General features: G+C 39.0%; 2 protein-coding genes across 3 annotated transcripts; both read left to right on the top strand.

The window, feature by feature from the left end:
* The first annotated feature begins 846 nt into the window (after positions 1–846).
* Positions 847–7,247, top strand: LOC123764357 (protein D1). 2 transcript variants are annotated; one of them, XM_045752031.2, is made up of 6 exons: positions 847–927; positions 2,951–3,014; positions 3,734–3,857; positions 5,642–5,779; positions 6,215–6,295; positions 6,724–7,247. In XM_045752031.2, the coding sequence occupies exons 2-6, from the start codon at positions 2,955–2,957 to the stop codon at positions 6,858–6,860; spliced, it is 540 nt and encodes a 179-aa protein (XP_045607987.2). In that variant the 5' UTR covers positions 847–927; positions 2,951–2,954; the 3' UTR covers positions 6,861–7,247. The 2 variants fall into 2 exon arrangements, with proteins under 2 accessions (XP_045607987.2, XP_045607986.2); XM_045752030.2 differs by having other exon boundaries at positions 854–927; positions 2,948–3,014.
* A 1,134-nt stretch (positions 7,248–8,381) lies between these two features.
* Positions 8,382–15,433, top strand: LOC123764358 (uncharacterized). Its single transcript, XM_045752032.2, has 5 exons — positions 8,382–9,277; positions 9,738–9,962; positions 10,219–10,363; positions 11,441–11,618; positions 12,084–15,433. Exons 2-5 carry the CDS (start codon positions 9,764–9,766, stop codon positions 12,288–12,290), a joined length of 729 nt encoding a protein of 242 aa, XP_045607988.2. The 5' UTR covers positions 8,382–9,277; positions 9,738–9,763; the 3' UTR covers positions 12,291–15,433.
* Positions 15,434–23,224: the final 7,791 nt, after the last annotated feature.

The raw sequence follows: 23,224 nt of genomic DNA, 5'->3' as shown, positions 1-23,224 counted from the left end.
TTATGAGGACGGGTTGCAATTAGTGCACAGATAACTGAGTCGACGACTCTGAGATGTTCAACACAGGTTTCATTTAAAAAATCGAGATACTGTATAAAATATTGAGTTCAAGGCGAGACGAACTACAAGACAGAACAACGAAATCGCTGTAGGTGAAAGTGTAGCCGTTATCCTCGCTGTGATCTTAATAACAGGGGAAGCACATTGCCTAAGATTAGGCAGAGCAGTACTGTAAGAGATACCCATATGTTAACAAATACGGTGTTTAATGTTCCGCGAGGTATTTCCCACATGTCGAACATTTACACAGATGAACATCACCAGATCTGAGCTCAAACGGTAGTGGATCTTGACGTTTTAAATAACTTCCAATGGTGTTATTGTTAGTAAACGCGAACAGAAAGCTAATTTGTGGATAATTATGGCTAAGATTATCCCTAAGTTCCTTCTTAATATAACGGCTTACTGTACCTAAATATGGAAATTTGACATACTGTATGTCAATAGGCATCTCGATAGTAGGTAAAATTTGGTAGTTAGGAATCTCCTCAGAATTCTATAAAATATCTTGCCAGGGAACGCATTCTAAACCAAAAAAAAAACAATCGTGCAGAAACGTGACTTTAATATCAAATAATTGGCACACTTGGAACCTGTCTGTTGCAACATCTGCGTACATGGATCTGTATATTGGAACTCTTGCATATATGGACCTATTTAGTGTGACACTTGCACACACGAACCTGTCTACTGTTCAACCTGTATAATTGGATCTATTTATAAGTAGTTGAGATGAGGCGTCCCACCTCTGTTACAATTCAAGGTCAAAGATTAGATATCTCTGGCAACCTTGGACCTGCTTTTGTGAGAGTCAGTTGATATCTGGTTCCCAGAGACCAGTCAACGTCCAGTGTCTCTCACTCACAGGTCAGTCAATGTCCAGTGTCTCTCAATGTTTATTTTACAGTGTTCATCTGTCTCGACTCTGCACATTAATTTGGTAGTTATCTTCCGCATATATCCCCATTAAGGACTCTATCCCTTAGGTCATAACGATAAATGAGAAAATGCATGAATCCTAGACTTTGATGAACTCTACTTCTTACCAGACACTTTAATTCTCTGACTGGTGTATGTTAGTTAGCCTCTCACCTGTGTCAGTGCTCTTCCACCACTTACTCCCATCGGTTTCTCTTTAAGCGGAACTGTTTCAAAGGTGTTTTTGGTAGTTCAGAAATACAGTCTGCCCATCCCTCACTATCCTTGTTTCCTTTCTTTATTACCTGGTATTTCCCATGTAAATTTTGCATCAAATATCATATCAATCATTTTGGCTTCCACCATCGGAATCACGTCAGGTTCTCTTCCGCTAATCATTTATATTGTTTCATGAGCTTTATTTGTGACTCCATCAGCATTATTATACCAGATCTTGAGGCTCATCTTAGACACCCTGTTTCCTGAATCCTCAGAGCACTCATCTATATTTATTTCTAATGGTGTGAGATGGATGTACTATTGAGTGAGATGAGTGGCAGTGAGGTAGGGAGTAGTTGTAGGATAGAGATATATTGTGATAAATATAGTGGTTGAAGGGATGAGGCGTTGTGAGGTAGACACGGGTTGTGAGGCAGACACGGGTTGTGAGGCAGACACGGGTTGTGAGGCAGACACGGGTTGTGAGGCAGACACGGGTTGTGAGGCAGACGGGTTGTGAGGCAGACACGGGTTGTGAGGCAGACACGGGTTGTGAGGCAGACACGGGTTGTGAGGCAGACACGGGTTGTGAGGCAGACACGGGTTGTGAGGCAGACACGGGTTGTGAGGCAGACACGGGTTGTGAGGCAGACACGGGTTGTGAGGCAGACACGGGTTGTGAGGCAGACACGGGTTGTGAGGCAGACACGGGTTGTGAGGCAGACACGGGTTGTGAGGCAGACAGGAATGGGTTGAGAGGAAGAGAGGAGCCGTGAGATAGGAATGGGCCCGAGAGGCAAAATAAAATTGAGTGACAGAGCGATTGAAAGATTTGAGAGATTGAAAGGGGCTGAGAGGCAGGAAATGGTTAACAGAGCAGGGTTGAGTGGCATGAAAGAGCCCGAGGCAAATGGGGACTGAGAGGGATATATGCACTAAGAGGGCGATATGCTGATAAAGACTGAAATGCAAAGAGGTACTGAGAGGCAAAATGAGACTTTTAAGCATAGATGGGCTGAAAAGCAGAGATAAGGGCTAAGAGGTAGAGCAGGGGTGAGCAGCACAGAGTGGCTGACAGCTGCACATGGGCTGATAGATAAGATTGAAGACTAAAGTGGATTTGATGAGCGGCTTGGGAAGGTCTAGAGGCGCAGGGGGTAGTGAGTGTGCGAGTGCGTGCGTGTGTGCAAGTGTGTGAGTGTACTTACCTAGTTGTGCTTGCTGGGGGGGTTGAGCTTCGGCTCTTTGGTCCCGCCTCTCAGCTGTCAATCAACCGGTGTATAGATTCATGAGCCTATTGTGTGAGTGTGTAGTTGCACACTTCAACGAAAGCTCTTCCATAAGCATGATAAGAGAGTCACTCCGAGCTCCCTATAAATCACACAAGCTTTCCTTTGTCTCTTTGTAATTATCACTGAATTAAATCAATCAAACAAATAAATGTTAGTACTATATAAGCAATGTCAAAATCACAAAACCTAAAGGTATAAAAGAAGATTTTATGAAATAAGTGGATTGTGAGGTTAGGTTAGGGTGCGTTGGGTTAGGCTAGGTTAGGTGCATGTTGACATGACGGGATTGATTTATGGCGTCCAGTTCAAACATGGAACTGACCTTAGCTTCACTGTCAGTCGCCAGAGTGAGTGTGAGTGAGTGTGTGTGTGTGTGTGTGTGTGTGTGTGTGTGTGTGTGTGTGTGTGTGTGTGTGTGTGTGTGTGATCAGACGCTGACGAAGGTCTACCCGTGCCAGCAGGAGCATGGAAGAGCACCGTGTAGTTCCTGACGTTGTGGACACCGCGCCTCCCGCCCTTCTGCAGGTGGGTCCTTTGGTGTGTCTGTTCCCTCCTGCGATCCTCTCTCCTCTCTCCCCCTTCCTTCTGCCTCTCTTTATCACTTGTTTTGTGCCTCTTATTATTCTACAATTTTTAACCAGACTGAATATACCACGACTAAGTTATCTCATAATTTTATCCCTGATTTAAAAGTATGTTTATGAACATTGAGAAAACAAAAAACAAATATTTTCTTTCTATGTTTGTTCCCTTTCCCCGTTTGTTCTCTTTTACGTTTGTATTCTTTCGTGTGTTCACCCTTATTGTGTGTTCAATCTCCCAAGTTGTTTTCTCCCTGTGTCTTCTTATTTGCAAATAACTCCGTTGTGGCTCAAGATAAAATTAACATTTACCAATAGTAGCACAACGGCTAAAGTTTCATTGTGTTCAAGATTGTACAGACTCAAAGACAATAACTTTTCAACAATTGACATTGTTGTCATTTTCCAGCTTAAAGCTTATATTTTCTGCTGGCTTAAATATGGCAGCCTAGTCAGGTAAATATTCCTAAAGTATTCCTAGCCTAGTCAGGTAAATATTCCTAAAGTATTCCTAGCCTATTCAGGTAAATATTCCTAGTCAGGTAAATATTCCGACGTTTGATTTATCTAATTTAAACAATTGAAAATCATTCTAAATAATTTTACATATAGACAGTGGAGGAAGTCTTGCTTCTATGACCTTTCTTGACCCCCTTGGAGCAGGTGAAGTACGGGGCGCTGGAGGTCAGCGAGGGCAACGTCTTGACCCCGACACAGGTGGTGACCTCGCCCACACACCTGTCATGGCCCAGGGAGGACAATGCTCTCTACACCCTCTGTCTGACAGGTGTGTTGTCCTCCGTTATATTGAGGTGTGAGCATACATCAAGGTAAACAATGGCTTACTGATCCAGTTCAGTCCTAGGAACATTTACGTCAATGAATAAAACAACGTTTTTTATTTAAGACAAAACACGCTGTGTTGTGCTGTGATTTTTATCACGTCTAATATTTCTCTGCAATGATGTGGAAATTCGTGCAGGGTTGCAATAATGGCCAACTCATTACCATATCCGGTTGCATGGGTGCCTCCAGAAGGCTCTCATCATTGCAAATGTAAAGATCATTCGTAGGCTTACGTGTGATCTTTGCATTACGAGACATTATATAAAAATAGGGAGTTCATGGAGGCAGTATATCAGCTGTCTTCTAGCAGACCGCAGATCGTCAATATCCCTCCGCCCAGCAAAGTAGTACATACCTTCATTTGGTGATTATGGATAACCGGTAGAATATATAAACGTTTTGTTAATGAAAAGTGGACCCCTTTATATTTTCTACAAGAAAAGGATTGTTAAATGGGAATATTCAGTGTTGATTGGACATCTGGTATTGAGGGGCGAACGTCAGAGGGCGTCCTCAGAGACTAGACCACAAGATGGCGGAAGGTGAAGTACAGTTGGACAGAGACTCTCGGTTCTAGCGAGTGTTCGACACGCCAGACACTCAGATAAGTCATAATTCACATTAATTTAACTTGCAGGATATCAAGTCTAAATAACACATCAGTTAAATGGTTGTCCATTCAGGTAACATCATCATCAGGGACACAAATATAATATGAGACCTGGACTCTCTCTATATAAGTACTATGTCATTTGAGTAAATACAGAGTACTTATATAGAGAGAGTCCAGGTCTCATATTATATTTGTGTCCCTGATGATCTTACCTGAATGGACAACCATTTAACTGATGTGTTATTTAGACTAAGGTTCCTATATTGATATTTATATGAGTAAATTCATATTGTGAAGATTTTGCCTATATGAATATTTCTGGCTTTAGCACATATCTAAAGTTCCAAGAGGGAGGGAATTATCAAGAGAAAGCGCCAAGCCATTACGACTATATAGCATTTGAAAAGGATTAAGATAAGGATTTGGGATGGGACGGGGGGAAGGAATGGTGCCAACCACTTGGACGGTCGGGGATTGAACGCCGACCTGCATGAAGCGAGACCGTCGCTCTACCGTCCAGCCCAAGTGGTTGGGATAAAGTTCCAGGAGTGAGGTGTGGGAGCCCGCAGTCATCAATCATTTTAGGTTTTTCTTTCTTTCTAAATATCTATTTTTACTGTTACGCAACCTAGGTGTTTCTGCGCTCCTCTGGGGATTTTCCCTGGACCTTTTTCCCCAGGCTCAGGTAATAATAAATCCCAAGGCGTACAACCAAGGGAAACTACCCATAATACATGAGTCCAAGCCTAGGTAAGGTGCGCTGAGACACACACAAGCAACAATTAAGCCCTAATAATATAAGAAGTAGTAGATGGGTTTAAAGATCTACCTACCTTATACAACTACCTACGACCTCTGGTCATAGGTAGTTGTGTCAGAACTCGTGCCATTGTTCTGGCAGGTAAACTATCTTCTCAAGATAACAATCATGAGGCCGTCCGTCATCACTAAACTAACACCAGAGTCTTGTGAATCCACGTGATTGGCTGCACGACTAAAGAATAAAGTATCGCGCATACGAAATGGGTCGAACGACTTCTCTGTGTTACTACATGACACTGTAACAATGTACGAATTTAGTGCTAATTGCGTCAATCTTACACCATTTACAGACCCGGACGCCCCCAGCCGCGACGACCCCAAGGTCCGTGAGGTGCTTCACTGGTTGGTGGTCAACATCCCAGGCTGCGACCCGGCCGCTGGGGACACCCTCGCGCACTTCGTCGGCTCCGGTCCTCCTTCAGGCACCGGTGAGCGTGGGAGGGCTGGGTGAAGGTGGGAGGGATGAGTGAGGGTGGGAGTGATGGTTGAAGGTGAGGGCTGAATGATGGCTGAAGCAAGACGGGTGCAAAAGACAATAGAGAGAGTGGACGAGGTAAGAGACGGAGGAGACGAGCGAGGCTGGAGAGAGTAGGAAGCAAGGGGAAGATACACTCACAAGATGGTATATAAAGCAGAGACGAGACATGAGATAGACTGGGGGGCCACTCCTGTGTCCTGTTACTCACGCAGTAACTCAGATCTCCAACAAACAGTAAAAAATCTGCCTTTAAAGTCAACCAATGTCAATATGTTGTCAAATGTTAAACACAAAAAAAATCATGTTGCATGTGTCTATTATCAACACAGGTTTGCTTCACATTCCTTGCATGGCGTCAAATAATGCAGTGTACCGTCTCCCTTAGGCCTGCACCGTTATGTGTACCTGGTGTACCGTCAACCAGGCCGGCTCGACTGTGATGAGCCCAGGATTCCCAACAACACAGGTGAATCAGTTTAGTTTTCTCACTATCTCATTCTCTTTTTATTAATATTTTTAGCTAAGTTCCGCTGTTAAGTCACTAGCTTTCATTAACCAGCCTCATCAATCAATAATCAATTATCCAGCCAATTTCAATAAATTATCAGTGAGCAACCGTAATTTATCAGCTTTTATAAGTCAGTTACCACGAGTCAATAATCAAATTATGTCGTACTACTCGTATAATTATTTACCAATCACTAACTTCGACAATTTACACCCAATCACAATAAACCACTTACCACTCTAAAAGTGTTCAAGCGTCACAAAATCATAAAGTAATTTCTTAAGAGTCATGAGATCACTAACCAGTTAGGATCGAAGTAGTCAGAATCATAAAACAATCAGTCATAAACCAACCACAACCAGTCTTCAACTATTCTCGTCCAACAGCTGAACACCGGAGGAACTTCAGCATTAGAAACTTTGCTGCCAAGTACAAACTGCAGCTGGTCGCAGGAAACTTTTATCAGGCAGAGTACGACGCCACCTCCGACCTCATCCGTCGCCAGCTGGGTGTGCTTAAGTAACTCCTGGCAGTGCGACCACAGCTGGCTATCTCAAGTACCCTTTACTACCAGTACCGAAGCACCCACAAAGACTGACTTTTCACTAACAAACCTGGTATTCTGCACAACTGCCGCCCTCTGCCCCACCAGCGTCGCTAACAACCCACCACTATCACCAAGAGCACCGCCATCACCGCTAACAGCACCATCACAGCTGATCATGACATGTGCAGCTCCACTGAGGCTTCAGGAATCACCATCACATCATCAGCAGCATGAGAATTTCTTCCATAAAGTTGCAGTAATTTAATTATATCGAATTAAACATTCCTTGAATAACAATCTGAGTTATATTGCACTAAGTAGTTACAATAATTGTTTATGTATTACAATAAAGCTTTGCTTGAGTTTATCGACTGCTGAACCTGTATTTGTAGCTTCATAAAGAGTTACTTTCCTGGCAAGACGGAAGAGACCTGTCCTCCCACCCTGAGAACAGGTCAAGAGAAACCCAAGCACACTATTACAATTTTCACAACACCTGATGCGTGCCTCCGTCATGTGTGGGTCGTTGATACGTGTATCCTTAATGTGTATCCCTGATACGTGTCTCTGACGCATGTATCAAAGAGCTTATTGTAACATGTATTTAATTACAGGTATTCACTTTTTTTTATTCTCCAAACCGCTTAGAAAACCAAACACCTGCACGCAATCCATTAGCCCCCAATCGGCAGGTCATTACTAAATGGCAGTTAATAGAAGCGTCCATTATATATATGAACCAGCTTCCTGAATATTTTAAATATTACACTGGTGCTAATGGCATCGTCGTGTTCGTGCAGACTTCTGTTACAACCGGATCACACTGGCCAGCAATCTGTCTCGCTCTGCATGTCGTATTTTGAACGAAATCGAAGAACTCTTAAGAACTGTTACGTATTAGCGAGAATTACATCACCATAATAGTGATGTTCCCATCTGTCAGTGTGGATGTGGTCGGTGGGTTGTTTGGGTTGGTACGTTTCAAGTTAGGCGAAATGTGCGAATGAGAGACTTAGACTGCTGTCTCCGTGGTCACTTAAGTACACAATGTTGAAGGACGCACGAACAAAAATTTCAAGTTTGTTATAAAAAAAACAGGTGGGTATATGAGTTTGCAATTTCAGCTTGTTGTTAGGAGTCATAGAATTCCCACCTCCATCAGCCTATCTTTTATATATATATATATATATATATATATATATATATATATATATATATATATATATATATATATATATATATATATATATATATATATATATATATGTCGTACCTAGTAGCCAGAACGCACTTCTCGGCCAACTATGCAAGGCCCGAATTGCCTAATAAGCCAAGTTTTCCTGAATTTATGTATTTTTCTATTTTTTTCTTATGAAATGATAAATCTGTCCATTTCATTATGTATAAGTGAGTTTTTTCAATTTGAATTAAAGCTAACGTAGATATATGACAGAACCTAACCAACCCTACCTAACCTATCTTAACCTAACCTAAACTAACAAAACTAAATCAATAATTTATGTTCTTAATATAATACAATAATAATATTTAAAATAAACCAAAAGGAAACAATTTATTGAAAATAAAGAAAATCACTCGGCCTGTTAGGCAAATCGGGCCTTGCATAGTAGGCCGAGAAGTGCATTCTGTCTACTAGGTTCGACATATATACATATATATTTATATTGTATGCACAAGGTAAGTGGCGTGACCATAACGTTACAATGTACACACAGCTCAAGCTTTCAGAGCCTAATCCTACCAGAAGCGCTTCCTCTGTCCCAGAAGACGCCTTCCCTCTGTGAGCGAACGTTGTGTGTTTAGTTTTAATCTTATTTTTAAGAATCTTTCAGGGTTTTTATAATACGAATGAGTAACAGTATTGCGTCGATATAACAGTATTAAAATAGGAAAAACATTGTGGTTGTTAGAATTGCGATACAAGGTAAATTAGCATGTCATTCTTGCTAATAATACAGAAAGCTAAGTGTATCAGTAATACTCTACGATGCAAAGGAGTTAATCCCATGGAAATTTGCCATATCTAAATATATTTCTTTATTTGGTCTTCAAATTATATGGAATTAAGATTATTTCTGTTATGAAATTCACGTCAAACTTCCATCAAGAATGTCCTTTGCTTTTACAAATGGTTGGAATTCAGTCCCGTCAACGTTCTGGTCTAAATCCATCCTAAGAACCTCCATTATTCTACCTTAAGTTCCTAGATGGCAGCTATTGATCAATAGGAGACGTCTTGGATGGCAGCCATTGACCAATAGAAGACGCGCGAGTCAACAACAGGTTTCATCAGCGCGAGGCTACAGGGCCCACAATCAGTAAGCCAAGGAGTCCCCGCCAGTGTTGATATCAAAAGAGCTCCGCCTTAAAGAGTAAGAATTATGTATTTTGCTACTGAGGCAAATTATTGTGTATGGAGAAAGTTACCAAACCAATTTATTTAACTTATTATCACTTTATTATATAACAATAAATAGTCTACCATTTGCGTGTGGGTGGTCGCTAGGGAGAGTTCAAAAAGTGTGAAATTTCAATAATAAAATAGTTACTCATTTATTTTAGTAAATGAGTGGGAGGTTGGGAAAGTCTTTTGAAGCTGTGAATGGAGTGTCTGTCTTGTTACTGCGGCCAAAGTATTGATAGCAGGAAATTGTTACTCATTTTCCAGAGACCAGTGTAACCCGCCGGAAACACTTAGCCGGTGGGCCGTGCCAAAATAATCTTTGTGTGGGTCTGAACATGACCCCTGGCACGTTGTTTCCTTTTGAATCATGGCGACCCCGGCCAGCCGTAGCAATATCAAACGGATTGTTTTATTATTTTATACTCTAGTATCTGGTGAGAACGACGAAGCGGACATGGCCAAGCTGCTGCTGGTACGCTGGTGTTGGGCGTGGATACTGGTAGTTGGGGTGGGCGTGAAAGCTGCCACTGTTTACATGGGAGAAACGCCCATAAGGTGCCTAGTCAACGACACCAGCCAGTTCACCACAAAGTCGAGGATCATGTGCGCCCTCATCTGTACCATGCATCAAGGATTCACCTTCTCCTTCCAAGGTCAGCAGAGGCTAGCTGGTATGGGTTACTGTGGCTCTTACAGAACATATAGATCCCCACTCTGGTATGATTAACTGGTTCAACCCTAAATAAAGTTCCTAGGGGCTTTATTTCTTAGCAGGTCTTTATCTAAGCTTTAAAACGAAATTAGAAACGAGCAAACACAGAATAGATAGAGACAGAACTAAAATATTGACAACGAATAGCAAAAGGTATTAACATCTAACAGCAAATTGACCAAATTTTGGTCTCCAAGGTGGCGTGTGCACAGTGGGTGGAGCTGGTGAAGCAGTAGGAGCGACACACATGAGGTACACGCTGACCAACATACCAGATTGCTCTGCCCTTCAGGAGGTCGCCCACGCCGGCAAGACCGCCTACGCTAGCAGCATTTATTCAACGTACGTATTGTTATAGCCTCTAGGATGAGATAGCTGGCTTGCAAGATTCACTAGACTGTAAGGGCATTTAGGAGCATAATAATTAAGGAAATTCCTGAAAGCCTATTGACCCATACGAGACGGCTCCTATTTACATCCACCCAAACCTAATCATGTATATGTCTAACGCCTGAAAAAATTAATCGATCCTGCAGTTACTTTACACGGCCAGCTGGTCTGTATGACGTCCAATGTTATATATAATATAAATTACATAACCTATAAAGAATGCTGCGGACAGTGCAAAATATAAATACACTAACAATTTTAACCCAATAAAAAGGGTTTTGTCAAATTTGTCACTCAATGTTTTGAAAGTAAACCGTGAGCCGTTTTCTATAAAGCCTCTAAAAGGGAACTGCTGCTCTCTTCACTTTTTCCTATTCATGCTCCTCTAAGGCGCATTAGTAGAAAACACATCATATATATAATATTATTTCTGATACATATACTTATCAAACTAGAATATCTTACATTACTTAACCACTGCACTGCGCAAAGCGCCTTTAGGCGCTCGGAGAGTTGTGCTTTTTGTTTTTTAATTTGGCTATATTTTAATGTTTTTTAATGTTTTCATTACTATTTGTGTTTTGAAATGGAAATAGTTGACTTTGGAAACATTTTGACATTAAATTTACCTGAACATTTGTAAAAATAACAAAAATATGTCCTTGTCAATTGCACCAAGACGTTTTTGCCGAAAATAGGTGAGCAGTGCAAGGGTTAAGCAAAAGTTGTATATATCTTAAAATATATAAACGTGAACTAGTGTCCTCATCGTATCTATGTAAGAAATCGATAACGATTTGGTCTGGGTTTGAGTTCTGGCCACGAAGGATTGACTGGGCACCAGTCTTTAACTGTTCGCTTCTGTTCATTCACCTGGTTGTTAACCAATTAACTTGACTCTAAAATCCTGTTACAGTAACGGGCTTGAGCAATATTTCTCTCCTGCCCAAATGGTCACTTCCGCCTGTCACATCCTCACAAACCTGTCAGTTTCGACATTTTTAATTTTATCTTTGTCATCGTAAACAGCGGCTACGACCAGAGTAAAGCAATAGACGCCGACCTGGCAACCTGGTTTGCATCGCTTGGTGGAAGCGAGCAGAGACCGTGGTGGATGCTGGACCTGGCGAACGTCTTGTGCATCTGCCGGATCCAGCTCCTGCCCCGAGGGGCGCCCGATGACTCTCTATACTTCCGTGACATCGAGGTAATGTAAAGATGTGCGAGACATATATGATGGAGTCTCAGACTACATACTATGTAAGTGTTGAGAGCCCGGGTCAATCAGGTACTTGGGTCGACGCAATCAATACCTGATAATTCTCAACAATTAATATTCTCCTATCTTCTGTATTGCGACGTACAGCTCTCCTACTTACAGTGTTCCTACTTAAGTTCTCTTGTGAAATAGAGATGTGTACAATGCCTCAACCACCACCACCTTGATGTTGGCTTCCCATCCTTCGCTTCAGTCCTGGATTTACTTTTACCCACGACTGTGTTTTGTGTTTTACGTCCTCCTTCTTCTGTTGGATATCCTTTGCCTCACGTCCTTAAAGGAATTTTTGCATTTGCCTCCTCACCCCGAGTACCGTTTCCTTTCGACAAGAGTACAGAGAAAATTAATATTTCCTTCATCAGTATTACATCTTGGGCTATAATGTCCCCGCAGGTACGCGTGGGCTCTACAAACGTTACCAATGGAAACTTCAGCTCCTGGGCGCTGTACGCCACGTATCCTGGACCATATTCCTACGGCGGCGGCTACATCGATCTCCTTAAACCAGTGGGTGTCTGTGGCCGCTACATCAGCGTCCAGAGAGTCGTAGATAACCCGTCCAGTCTCAAGCTCTTCAATGTTAATGTCTTTATTTGTTAACTTAGCAAAAATTACTATCCTAAAGTTGATAGGATAACCATGGTTCAGAGTAAATATTTATTAAGTTGCAAGTTCTTATCCAAAAACAATCCATCCACATGCAGCGAATGTCTTGAAGGTGTTCACATAAATTATGACAGGTTACATTAAGGATTTCCTAACACCTTTATCATTTATAACATTAATATAATCCCAGCTTATAATATACTAAGCCTTAACTTACAATATACCAACCTTAACTTATTATATGTTATCTCACAACTTGCATACTGATATATTCTAGTCCAGACATTTTGGACGTAATCATTATCATAATTTGTGTTCAAGGAAATTGTCCAAAAATAAATTCTAATAGATTTAGCACTTAAAAGAGCTTTGTAAGATGTAGTCCCAATCATGCACAAACTAATCCACTTCTTCAAATTCTAAATTCACAATCTAAAACTTTATTCGTAAGTGATTGACACATAAATTACATAGTTTATGAATTTAAAGTACATTATTCATTTATTATAGAAAAACAAATAATAATAAGCTAATGTGATTTTTGTGTGCAATAAGCTAATTCTTAGTGAATTTACCTCGGGTTCCGCTTTCCCCAGGCCTCTCGGCCCCTTTATTTGGCTACCGGCTGAAGAATAAGATAATTTGAGGCAGGTGGCCAAGTCACGTCCAAGGATCCTCTTGGCTGAATGTCCAATAGGAACGAGGAGTAGTTGGCCTCCTTCAAATAGGCTAAAGATGTCAATACTGTGGCGCTTCCTGACAATCCCTGTGTGGTTTATTTGTCGTTGGTGGCGACCTTTCCAGAGTTAAAATATTTTCAGGATGAGAAAATCTGAACAAGTTACACACGCTCCAGTATATAAGATCCGAAGGTGTGAACAATTGCTCCTTCACACTATCAATGCTGACGTTCAGGTAGAACTTTACACCGTGAATACGTCCCATACCAAAATGTATTGGCATGGAACATCTTTGTTATTAATTTTATGCATGTACGGTGTAGTAATAATTTTGCTGCTATATGATAATAATAACAATAATTACGATAATAATAATAATTAATAAGAGCAATAGATATCTTTAAGAATACGTGCAAATTTTGCATAAAAACGCTAGGGAAAAAAAATTGAACGCAGGGTTATGAATATACACCCAGCGTTGTGCGGTTTCAATTGTTAGACGTATCAGTAGGTCCGTGTTCATTCGTTTTCTGTTAAGTGGTTTGGATATAATATATTCAGTTACGTTGTTGTGATTCGTCGCCTGCACATACATTGAATTTACGTAAGTCATTAAATATGTACGTGATTAGAGTATACTTTACATAATTGGTTATGTAAGGTGGCCTTAATGACCTTCTTCCGGCTGTTGTTGTTTTTAGAATCTGCCACTTTAAATAATACTATATATTTACGCCTGTTTTTCATGAGTACTAACAAATATTATCTAAAGTCTATTTTTTTATCATTCACAGCTAAGATCATGATCTTGACTCGAACTGTTTGAAAATTAATTTAACTTTTTGAATTTAAAAGATTTTTAAACCCTGCTGCTGTTTGGGTCTCTGGTGCACGAAAACATCTTCAATGTTAGATAAAGACCAAATAAGTGTGTTTTGATCAGCCCGTCCTCCAAACAAAGATCCAAAAGTGATTCCATGCACCCGCCAAACCCCCTGTTTATGAATGAAAAGCGGTTTACACACGACTCACAACTGCTGACGTTCGAACATATCCGGAACAAGTGTTTCACTGACGAATTTTGTTCGAATCACAACGCTATAAATGCTTCACCCACGTACTACAAATACAAATAATCGCCAACAGAACCTAAACACTTAACCTAACCTAACCTATGTTTTATTGGTTTATGAAAATGTAATATCAATATATATATAGGTTAAGTACTAATTGTAATTAAGAAGCAATAAAATGCTTGTCTTCATACACTAAGAAATTAGGTCGTGGGTTTCTATTCAGCTTTTCAGGTAAACTAATATTCACAATATTTGGGTGCGATTCTGGCGATTAAGTATATTTATGTACTAAACCTATAGTCAGGATTGTACTTATTACGTTTAGTATGAAAACGTACTATCTATTCGGAGGAGGGGCTGTCATGCTGTATGATAATGTAGGATTTACCAGCGCTATATCGGGCAACGTTGAGCTGCATGTTGTGCAGCTCAGTCACTAAATTATTCTTGTTACGTTAACACTTCAGCAGTCTACCTCCACCATCCTGACAATGACGACTCTTACGGACCTATAGTACGTATATGATATGTTTATTAAGGTCTTTTGTTTAATTATTTTCTGTTTAATATTACTATTATACTGTTGTGTGAAGAAGTGACAGTACCACCATTCTATTTTTCTACAGTACCAAAATTAAAAGTAGAGTAGATAGCAAATTCCACGGTGTTCACAGTGACAACAAATTGGATTTAATTTGCCGTATTTAGAATATAACAAAAAAAGTTTCTAAGGTAATCGGCATTCTCTTAAAAATCCGATACGATGTACCTCGCTCTACCCCCTAGTAACACTTGCCTTATTCACTCATCTGTCCATATCTACGGCTTCTGATCCTCGGGATCTACAGCCCAAAATTACCTTCGACTATTAATCATAAATCGGCAATTAAACCAATAATACACTCCAATCTCGTTCAGCAGTCAGCACTCTTACCGATTTAATTGGTGTTGGGCTCAAGGCCTACCAATCTCTGGAAGATATGTTCATTCGGGTAAAAGTACATGCATTAAAATTGAATTACAAACATGATGTTGAATTTCTAGATAAGAGCTAGTACATACTATGCCTAAAGCCACTAATACGCACAGCGCTTCGGGCAAACGACACAAAAGGTTAAGACAACCACGATAGCTTATTGACCATCTAACAAGAATGCTTTAGTCCTTAGCATAGTCCAAGACTAAACACTCAGTGTATATACACCGAGGAGTGGAGGTCACCTCCTGATGTATATACTTTATCTTTATCCTCGAATCTATATAATAGATTATAATTATATCTATAACATTCATAAAAATATAGAATGCTTGTCTGTCCAAGGTGCTTGGGACTAGCCTCGCCCAACTTCCAAAAATAACACATAAGGTTCATAGGCCAGTCGGGGAGAGGGAGGCGGGGAAAGGGGATAGTGGATGGGAGAGGAGAGGGCTGGAAAGGGAAAGAGGGTGGAAAGTTGGAGACAGTTGACGACACGAGAGGAGTGGCGGGGATAGGGGAAAGAGACGTGAGACGGAGAGGGGTGGGAAGAGGGGGAAAGATTGGAAGAGAGGGTGAGGAAGATAAAACTGGAGGAGGGAGGATGTATGAAAATGTAAAACTCTATGCAAAACAAACTCCCGATTTCAGATTTCATTAAAATTACGAGGGGGGTTGATATAGTTGCCAATAATTTTTCAAAGGGTAGCACTGGAGGGGGCATTTTGTTTTTAAAAGTATTCTATAAATTGTAGTCTGAGATATGCTAAAATAGGAGCCTCACAATAACTTCTTAATTGGTCTAATGTGATAGAATCGTATTATTCCTTTCACCTTTGTTTCTTAAATGAGCTCATGATTCCGACAAAATTTGTGTCTCAACATTGAAAACATTTCTTCAAATGACAAATGAATAGCATAGTGTGTATATGGCCTGATATTTCTGCATAAGGTTATGGACGTGTTGCCAAAATGAGACAAATTATTAGACAATGCTTTATTTTAATTACAGCATCTGAAAGTAACTACAAATATCAACAATAACAATGATTGTATTATGTGAATATTAGAATATCAGTTTGAAAATAAACTTTGCATCAATATCTTATATCTGCCTTACTGCGAGATATGTTGCTAATCGTCATACTCCTGAAGACCCATCTCAAGCTCAACATGAATAATGGACCACAAATTGGTATTCTAATCATAATATAGTAAAATACTTAAATCTACCAGTATGTTAATTCATACATCAACAGAGGGTTTTCATCTTGCCCTCAGATTTTAGTACAGTGTGCGAAAGTTAGAAGTGGGCCTATAGCAGTTAGACCAATGATAAGATCAACAAAATGTTTTTGTAAATATTTGAAGATTGTCAGCAAAGGAGGAAATTTCTATTAATACATTTTAGTCCAATACTGTACCAACATCACAACATACGAACTCTTGCCTACACCCCTCACAAGACACGGCTGACCCTTGCCCACACCCTTCACAGGACACAGCTGACTGTGTCTTGTGAGAGTCAACTCAAGTTATTTTCATTTAAAGTTAATTACTTTTAAAAATACTATACATTTATAAAGTAGGACTGCAATATGCATTGAACTGCCCACTTCCATAGATTTTGGTCGTCCTTTTATATAAAATCCATCCTTGTCCACATCATGTAACGCACTCCCCACACCACACTAATATAACACTACTCCAAAGACCAATTTGGCTCATATTTGTACAACAATGCTAGATTAGTTAAATGTGTATTGGTTGAAAGTCTTAAAAGCTCTGGACTTCTGTATCAAAACATTGTCAGCAATCTAAACTTACATTCTTTCTCTCTTAATATTAAAAGTGCACATGTTTTAGCAATCAATTTTCTTTGTTTATTTGGCAACTTATAATTTATTCATACTGGGAGAGAACCTGTGTACACTACCTGTGTAGGAGTAAGGCAAGTCCTATACATAATGCTTGAAAAACATGTTTATTTCTGCACATTAATAATAATAGACTGAAGCTTGAAAATATTTTAATAGATTTATTTATTTTAATTTTTTTAATAACCAAATTTTAATATTTTACTAGAAAAAAATATATATAAATTCAAATGTAACAATACCAGTTTTGTTTTATATTTTTGTAAACTGTACAGTACATATGCAGACTGTCACAACATGGCTAAGGATATGTCTAAACCACACATCATCAGAAAATGAAGAAACGAAGACGTTTTGGATCGTCCTGGACCATTATTATGTTGTGTACAAAACCTGATTATGGTCCAGGACAAACCGAAATGTAGTCGTTTCTTCTTTTACTGTACTTGTCGCTAGGTTAAGATTATACGTAAATTTAAACTTAAATTATCTTCAGTATACAGACAAGAACAGGCAGAAACATAAGTATCATGAATAAAAACAATAAATTACAATATTTTACTACTACTGTAATCCCCAAATTAATATATCATGAACACAAGATCTTTTTGAAGGAAACAGAATTATACCTTGTGCAGTAAACAAACAGCCTGAACATTATTAAAAATGTGAATTTATTTATAAACAGGTTGCCACAGAAATCTAAAGACAGTAACTACATATGATGCCAATATATTATAACCAGCATGGTGTATTACCTGTTTGGAGAGTTATGACATCAGTTCAACAAAGAATTTGATTAATAAGGTTTTATTACCGTAATGAAGAAGATTTTCCGAAATGCAATTAAAGAGCAGCTCCACAATTATACTAACTTTGCATGTACCGTCATATTTGTTCACCATAGTAAGGTAAACTGTAGGATGCGCACACAACTGTGGCACTCGGCGTAGAGAGGTACAGTACTTGCAACCTGTATGCATGCCCATCATATATCACATAAAAGGTGTGTCCCATTCATGTCTAGTCAAATACAAAACAGTAAGGCCATAACACATGCGTGTGCATGCCCAAAGAAACACGCACACATACTACAAGTGTTTTACAGGTTTGTATCCCTTTACCTTCTATGATAATGCTTAACCAACACTCTTCAGGCAAGCCATGTGGAAAACTGAAAAGAACTTGAGCATCATTAAAAATCCTGTTATTTATGACATTTTGCATTTATGCTACTGTAAGTAGTGTATAACTTAAGATGCTGTAAATCCTTGGTTTTATATAATATAAAAGAAATGAATGAAAAATTTATTACATTACTTTGATTTTACTTTCAAAATAGCACTTTAACTCTGCTCATTAATGATAAATTTTAACTGACAAAGCTAAACTGAAAAAAATAATTTTAATGCTACAGTATACAGTTTAAAGAAATTTGATAGTAATGTCATGATCAGTTAGGCATGTGTGCCAGACAGAAGAAGTCCTATAGAGAACAATACACAATATTGTACACTGTTTTTGTACACAGTTGTTACGAATCTTGCATGGATTCTAACATTATCATGATGCTTATAATACTATATTGTCTATTCTATAATTAGTATAGTATCCAGTTGTGTATCCGATTGACATTGTATGATTATAGATTATTGTATGCTGTAGTGTGCTTGAGTTGTATTATTTGTGATAGGCTTTTGCAAGTTAATTCCTGTTGGGAGGAAGTGTGGTTCTTCCGTGTGGGGGGATGACCATATTTGGATGTGTTTAGAGTATGGGGCCAGAGTCACGAAAGTAGTTACGCAAGTACTTACGAACCTTTACATCTTTTCTCAATCTTTGACGGCTTTGTTTACAATTATTAAACAGTTAATGAGCTCCGAAGCACCAGGAGGCTGTTTATAACAATAACAACAGTTGATTGGCAAGTTTTCATGCTTGTAAACTGTTTAATAATTGGAAACAAAACCGCCAAAGATTGAGAAAAGATGTAGAGGTTCGTAAGTACTTGCGTAACTGCTTCGTGAATCTGGTCCATGAAGTGCCATTAAATTCTAGTGAGTAATGTAACAGTATTATATCCTCTTTAGATTACCTATGAGTTAGTTCTTGGTAATATTTTATTGTTAGTAGAGTTTCACAAGAGTTCATGTGGATGCTTAGTTGATGTGTTGATAGGACGCCTGCTCTGCATGCCAGGATTTAGCCAGAAGCTTGGCTGAGCTGATGGGGTGGAGACATGTACTTAAGTTAAGTTGGTGGTTATTGTTATTTTAGCTGATAACGTAGTTAAGTCTCTCGGTATGACTATTGTGTGATATCCCATTTATCAATTCCTATGTTGCAGAATATTGTCTATGCTCAGTAAGGATTTAATGATGATATTGCATGCTGAAGAATATTTCTAGCTGTTATTTTTTTACCATTTGTATGTTATATTTTGTCACCCTTAGCGTAGTTATATTGTTTTCCCGTTTATGCAGTGTTTTATTCATACCCTAGACACTATTAGACACTATTTGGCAAGGCCGATTTTCTTATACTTTGATCACTGCGGGAAAAGAGCCTTACTAAGTCTCAAGAGTTGTAACAACAGTATAAAATACTGTGTACAGTATAAAATACTGTGTATAGTATAAAATACTGTGCACACAGTACTCTACACAGTACTGTATATATACAAATTGCTCAATCATTAAATTATAGTACTGTGCAATTATTTGGTCGAACGTATAAAACTGAATTGTTAAAGCCAACAATGTTCATGTTTTGTATTAACTTTGTAGAGGGCATGCAAATGACTTAAAACGTTACTAGGCCTAATATAACAAATATGTGCTAAATTAGGAATAGGATTGCTTGGGCAGGTTAGATTAAATTGTTTAGTTACTTTCAATATTCTTTGTTATTTGGGCTAATTTCATAATATAAAAACATGAACTTTTTGGGTCTAATACTCCTTTTTTTACGTATGACCAAATACTGAAGTTGCTGTAAGTACAATCATTATTGAAGGATGGGCTGTAATTAATCTAGTTGTGAAAAAATAAAAAATCGATAGAATAATAATGTAAGTTATTCTCACCTCATCACTTTGTCATGGCTAAACAATGGGCGATGCAAGTAAATTATTAATTAGTCTTAACCTCCCAGTGCAAATAATCACTCTAAGTGTTTTTAACAAGTCTCATCAAATTTATTTGTTTTCTTCATAATGTACAAGAAAAAAATGTACTGTATATATTCACAAAGATTTCACAGTGGAAAACACTGATACAACATCATGTGCACAATTTGCTACATTTTCCGTATAGAAAAAGTCAATACATATATATATATATATATATATATATATATATATATATATATATATATATATATATATATATATATATATATATTTATATATATATATATATATATATATATATATATATATATACAATATATATATTATATATTGTATGCACGAGGTAAGTGGCGTGACCATAACGTCACAATGTACACGCGCTCAAGCTTTCAGAACCTAGTGCTACCAGAAGCACTTCCTCTGTCCCAGAAGACGCCTTCCCTCTGTGAGCGAACGTTGTGTGTTTAGCTTCAATCTTATTGTTAAGAATCTTTCAGGGTTTTTATAATACGAATGAGTAACCGTATTGCGTCGATGTAACAATATTAAAATAGGAAAAACAATGCAGACATTGACCAATAGAAGACGCGCGAGTCAACAACAGGTTTCATCAGCGCGAGGCTACAGGGCCCACAATCAGTAAGCCAAGGAGTCCCCGCCAGTGTTGATATCAAAAGAGCTCCGCCTTAAAGAGTAAGAATTATGTATTTTGCTACTGAGGCAAATTATTGTGTATGGAGAATGTTACCAAACCAATTTATTTAACTTATCCCTTTTTTTTATATATATATAATAATAAATAGTCTACCATTTGCGAGTGGGTGGTCGCTAGGGAGAGGAGTTCAAAAAGTGTAAAATTTAAAAAAAAAATAGTTACTCATTAACATTAAGAAATGAGTGGGAGGTTGGGAAAGCCTTTTGAAGCTGTGAATAGATTGTCTGTTTTGTTACTGCGGCCAAAGTATTGATAGCAGGAAATTGTTACTCATTTTCCCGAGACCAGTGTAGCCCGCCGGAAACACCTAGCCGGTGGGCCGTGCCAAAAAAAAATCTTTGCGTGGGTCTGAACATGACCCCTGGCACGTTGTTTCCTTTTGAATTATGGCGACCCCGGCCAAACGTAGCAATATCAAACGGATTGTTTTATTATTTTATACTCTAGTATCTGGTGAGAACGACGAAGCGGACATGGCCAAGCTGCTGCTGGTACGCTGGTGTTGGGCGTGGATACTGGTAGTTGGGGTGGGCGTGAAAGCTGCCACTGTTTACATGGGAGAAACGCCCATAAGGTGCCTAGTCAACGACACCAGCCAGTTCACCACAAAGTCGAGGATCATGTGCGCCCTCATCTGTACCATGCATCAAGGATTCACCTTCTCCTTCCAAGGTCAGCAGAGGCTAGCTGGTATGGGTTACTGTGGTTCTTACAGAACATAGAGATCCCCACTCTGGTATGATTAACTGGTTCAACCCCAGATAAAGTTCCCTGGGGTTTTATCTCTTAGCAGGTCTCTATCTAAGCTTTAAAACGAAATTAGAAACGACCGAATACAATCACAAAGTGGATAGAGACAGAACTAAAATAGTGACAACGATCAAAACAACGTATTAACACCTAACTAAATTTTCCATATTTTGGTCTCCAAGGTGGCGTGTGCACGGTGGGTGGAGCTGGTGAAGCAGTAGGAGCGACACACATGAGGTACACGCTGACTAACATACCAGATTGCTCTGCCCTTCAAGAGGTCGCCCACGCCGGCAAGACCGCCTACGCTAGCACCATTTTTGATCTGTATGTATTGATATAGCCATTTGGGTGAGATAGCTGGGTTGTACGATTCACGAGACTGTAAGGACAGTTAGTAGGCATCCATCAGTCTCAGGAGACTATGGAGTTGTGCTCAAGTTGTCGGTCTGGAGTGACCACTCCAGGGCGCAAAGCTAGGGTAGGCAGATACGGGGGAGAAGCCGTCACCCATGAAGCACGTCCCCTCCCCCCATCTCTACGGCGCCGAAAGTTTCCAATGGAAAGACAAACGCCAATACGATTGGTTCCAGCGCCGTTTTGCCAGAAACTGCCAGAACGAAACTGAAGGCAACAACGAGCATAATTAAGGAAATATAATTAAGAGCATAATAATTAAGGAAACTTCTGAAAGCCTATCGGTTCATACGAGACGGCTTCAATTTATATCCAACCAAACTTAATCATGTATTATATCTAATGCCTGAAAAAATCAATCGATCCCGCGTTACTTTACACGGCCGTCCAATGTTATATGTGTGTATAAATAACTCTTGTAACTTGTAGTTCATCACCAGGTAAAACAAAGAGTGATGCTGACAGTTTGCAAAATATAAATACACTAATAATTTTAAACCATTAAAATTGTTTTGTCACTTGAGAAGCAAACCATGAGCCGTTTTCTGTAGAGGGCCTAAACTGCTTTCTTCCCTTTTTCCCTATTCATGCTCCTCCAAGGCGCATTAGAAAATACATTATACATATAATATTCTTTCTGATACATATACTTATCAAACAAAAATATCTTACATTATTTAAGCAAAAGTTGTATATATCTAAAAACATAAAAATTAACTAGTGTCCTCATTATATCTATATAAGAGATGATAAAGATTTGGTCTCAGTTAGAGTCCTGGAAACGAAGGATTGACTGGGCACCAGTGCTTAACTGTTCGTTTTGTTCACCCACAATAATTGGGTACAGCTGGTCATGTTACAGGGAAACTAGCAGGGTATGGCTTCCCATGAGCTATGATAAGAAAAAGCTCTCGGCCTGCTAACAGGAGTTGAAAGTCGTCTGCTCCTGTACCCACATGTGTAAAAAAAAAAAAAAAAAGGCTTAGGAAAATGCCAAAAGTCTACCTTACGGTCGTGTGGGAGATATAAAGCATCGAATTTTCTGGATTGAATCTAAAACAATTACTAAAAGCCATTGAATCCTCTTGTATTAAATATAGTGATTATTGCAATTTGCATATTTGGCCTGGACTAAACTAAATAAACAGTTTTATATTTTGTTGAATTTGCGAAGAATCCAAAGTTGTGAAATACGTGTTGTGAAGATAACAAACGTTGTTCTGGTCATCTCCCAGAGACTCACCCAGCGGTTTATGGAGCCTGATCTAGTCTGTAGCTGTGATCATAATTTTAATATTTAACATTAT

This window comes from Procambarus clarkii, chromosome 82 (genome assembly GCF_040958095.1).
Source record: "Procambarus clarkii isolate CNS0578487 chromosome 82, FALCON_Pclarkii_2.0, whole genome shotgun sequence".
Taxonomy (NCBI): Eukaryota; Metazoa; Arthropoda; class Malacostraca; order Decapoda; family Cambaridae; genus Procambarus; species Procambarus clarkii.
The sequence above is the reverse complement of the archived record's forward strand: the minus strand, read 5'-3'. Positions and strand labels throughout refer to the sequence as shown.

Excerpts from the sequence above, each read along its gene's own strand:
- LOC123764358 (XM_045752032.2), top strand. The coding sequence starts at position 9,764 with ATGGCCAAGCTGCTGCTGGTACGCTGGTGTTGGGCGTGGATACTGGTA. Across the intron at positions 10,364-11,440 it reads GCTAGCAGCATTTATTCAAC|CGGCTACGACCAGAGTAAAG; the intron begins GTACGTATTGTT and ends CATCGTAAACAG. Across the intron at positions 11,619-12,083 it reads TATACTTCCGTGACATCGAG|GTACGCGTGGGCTCTACAAA; the intron begins GTAATGTAAAGA and ends ATGTCCCCGCAG.
- LOC123764357 (XM_045752031.2), top strand. The coding sequence starts at position 2,955 with ATGGAAGAGCACCGTGTAGTTCCTGACGTTGTGGACACCGCGCCTCCC. Across the intron at positions 3,858-5,641 it reads CTACACCCTCTGTCTGACAG|ACCCGGACGCCCCCAGCCGC; the intron begins GTGTGTTGTCCT and ends CACCATTTACAG. Across the intron at positions 5,780-6,214 it reads CGGTCCTCCTTCAGGCACCG|GCCTGCACCGTTATGTGTAC; the intron begins GTGAGCGTGGGA and ends CGTCTCCCTTAG.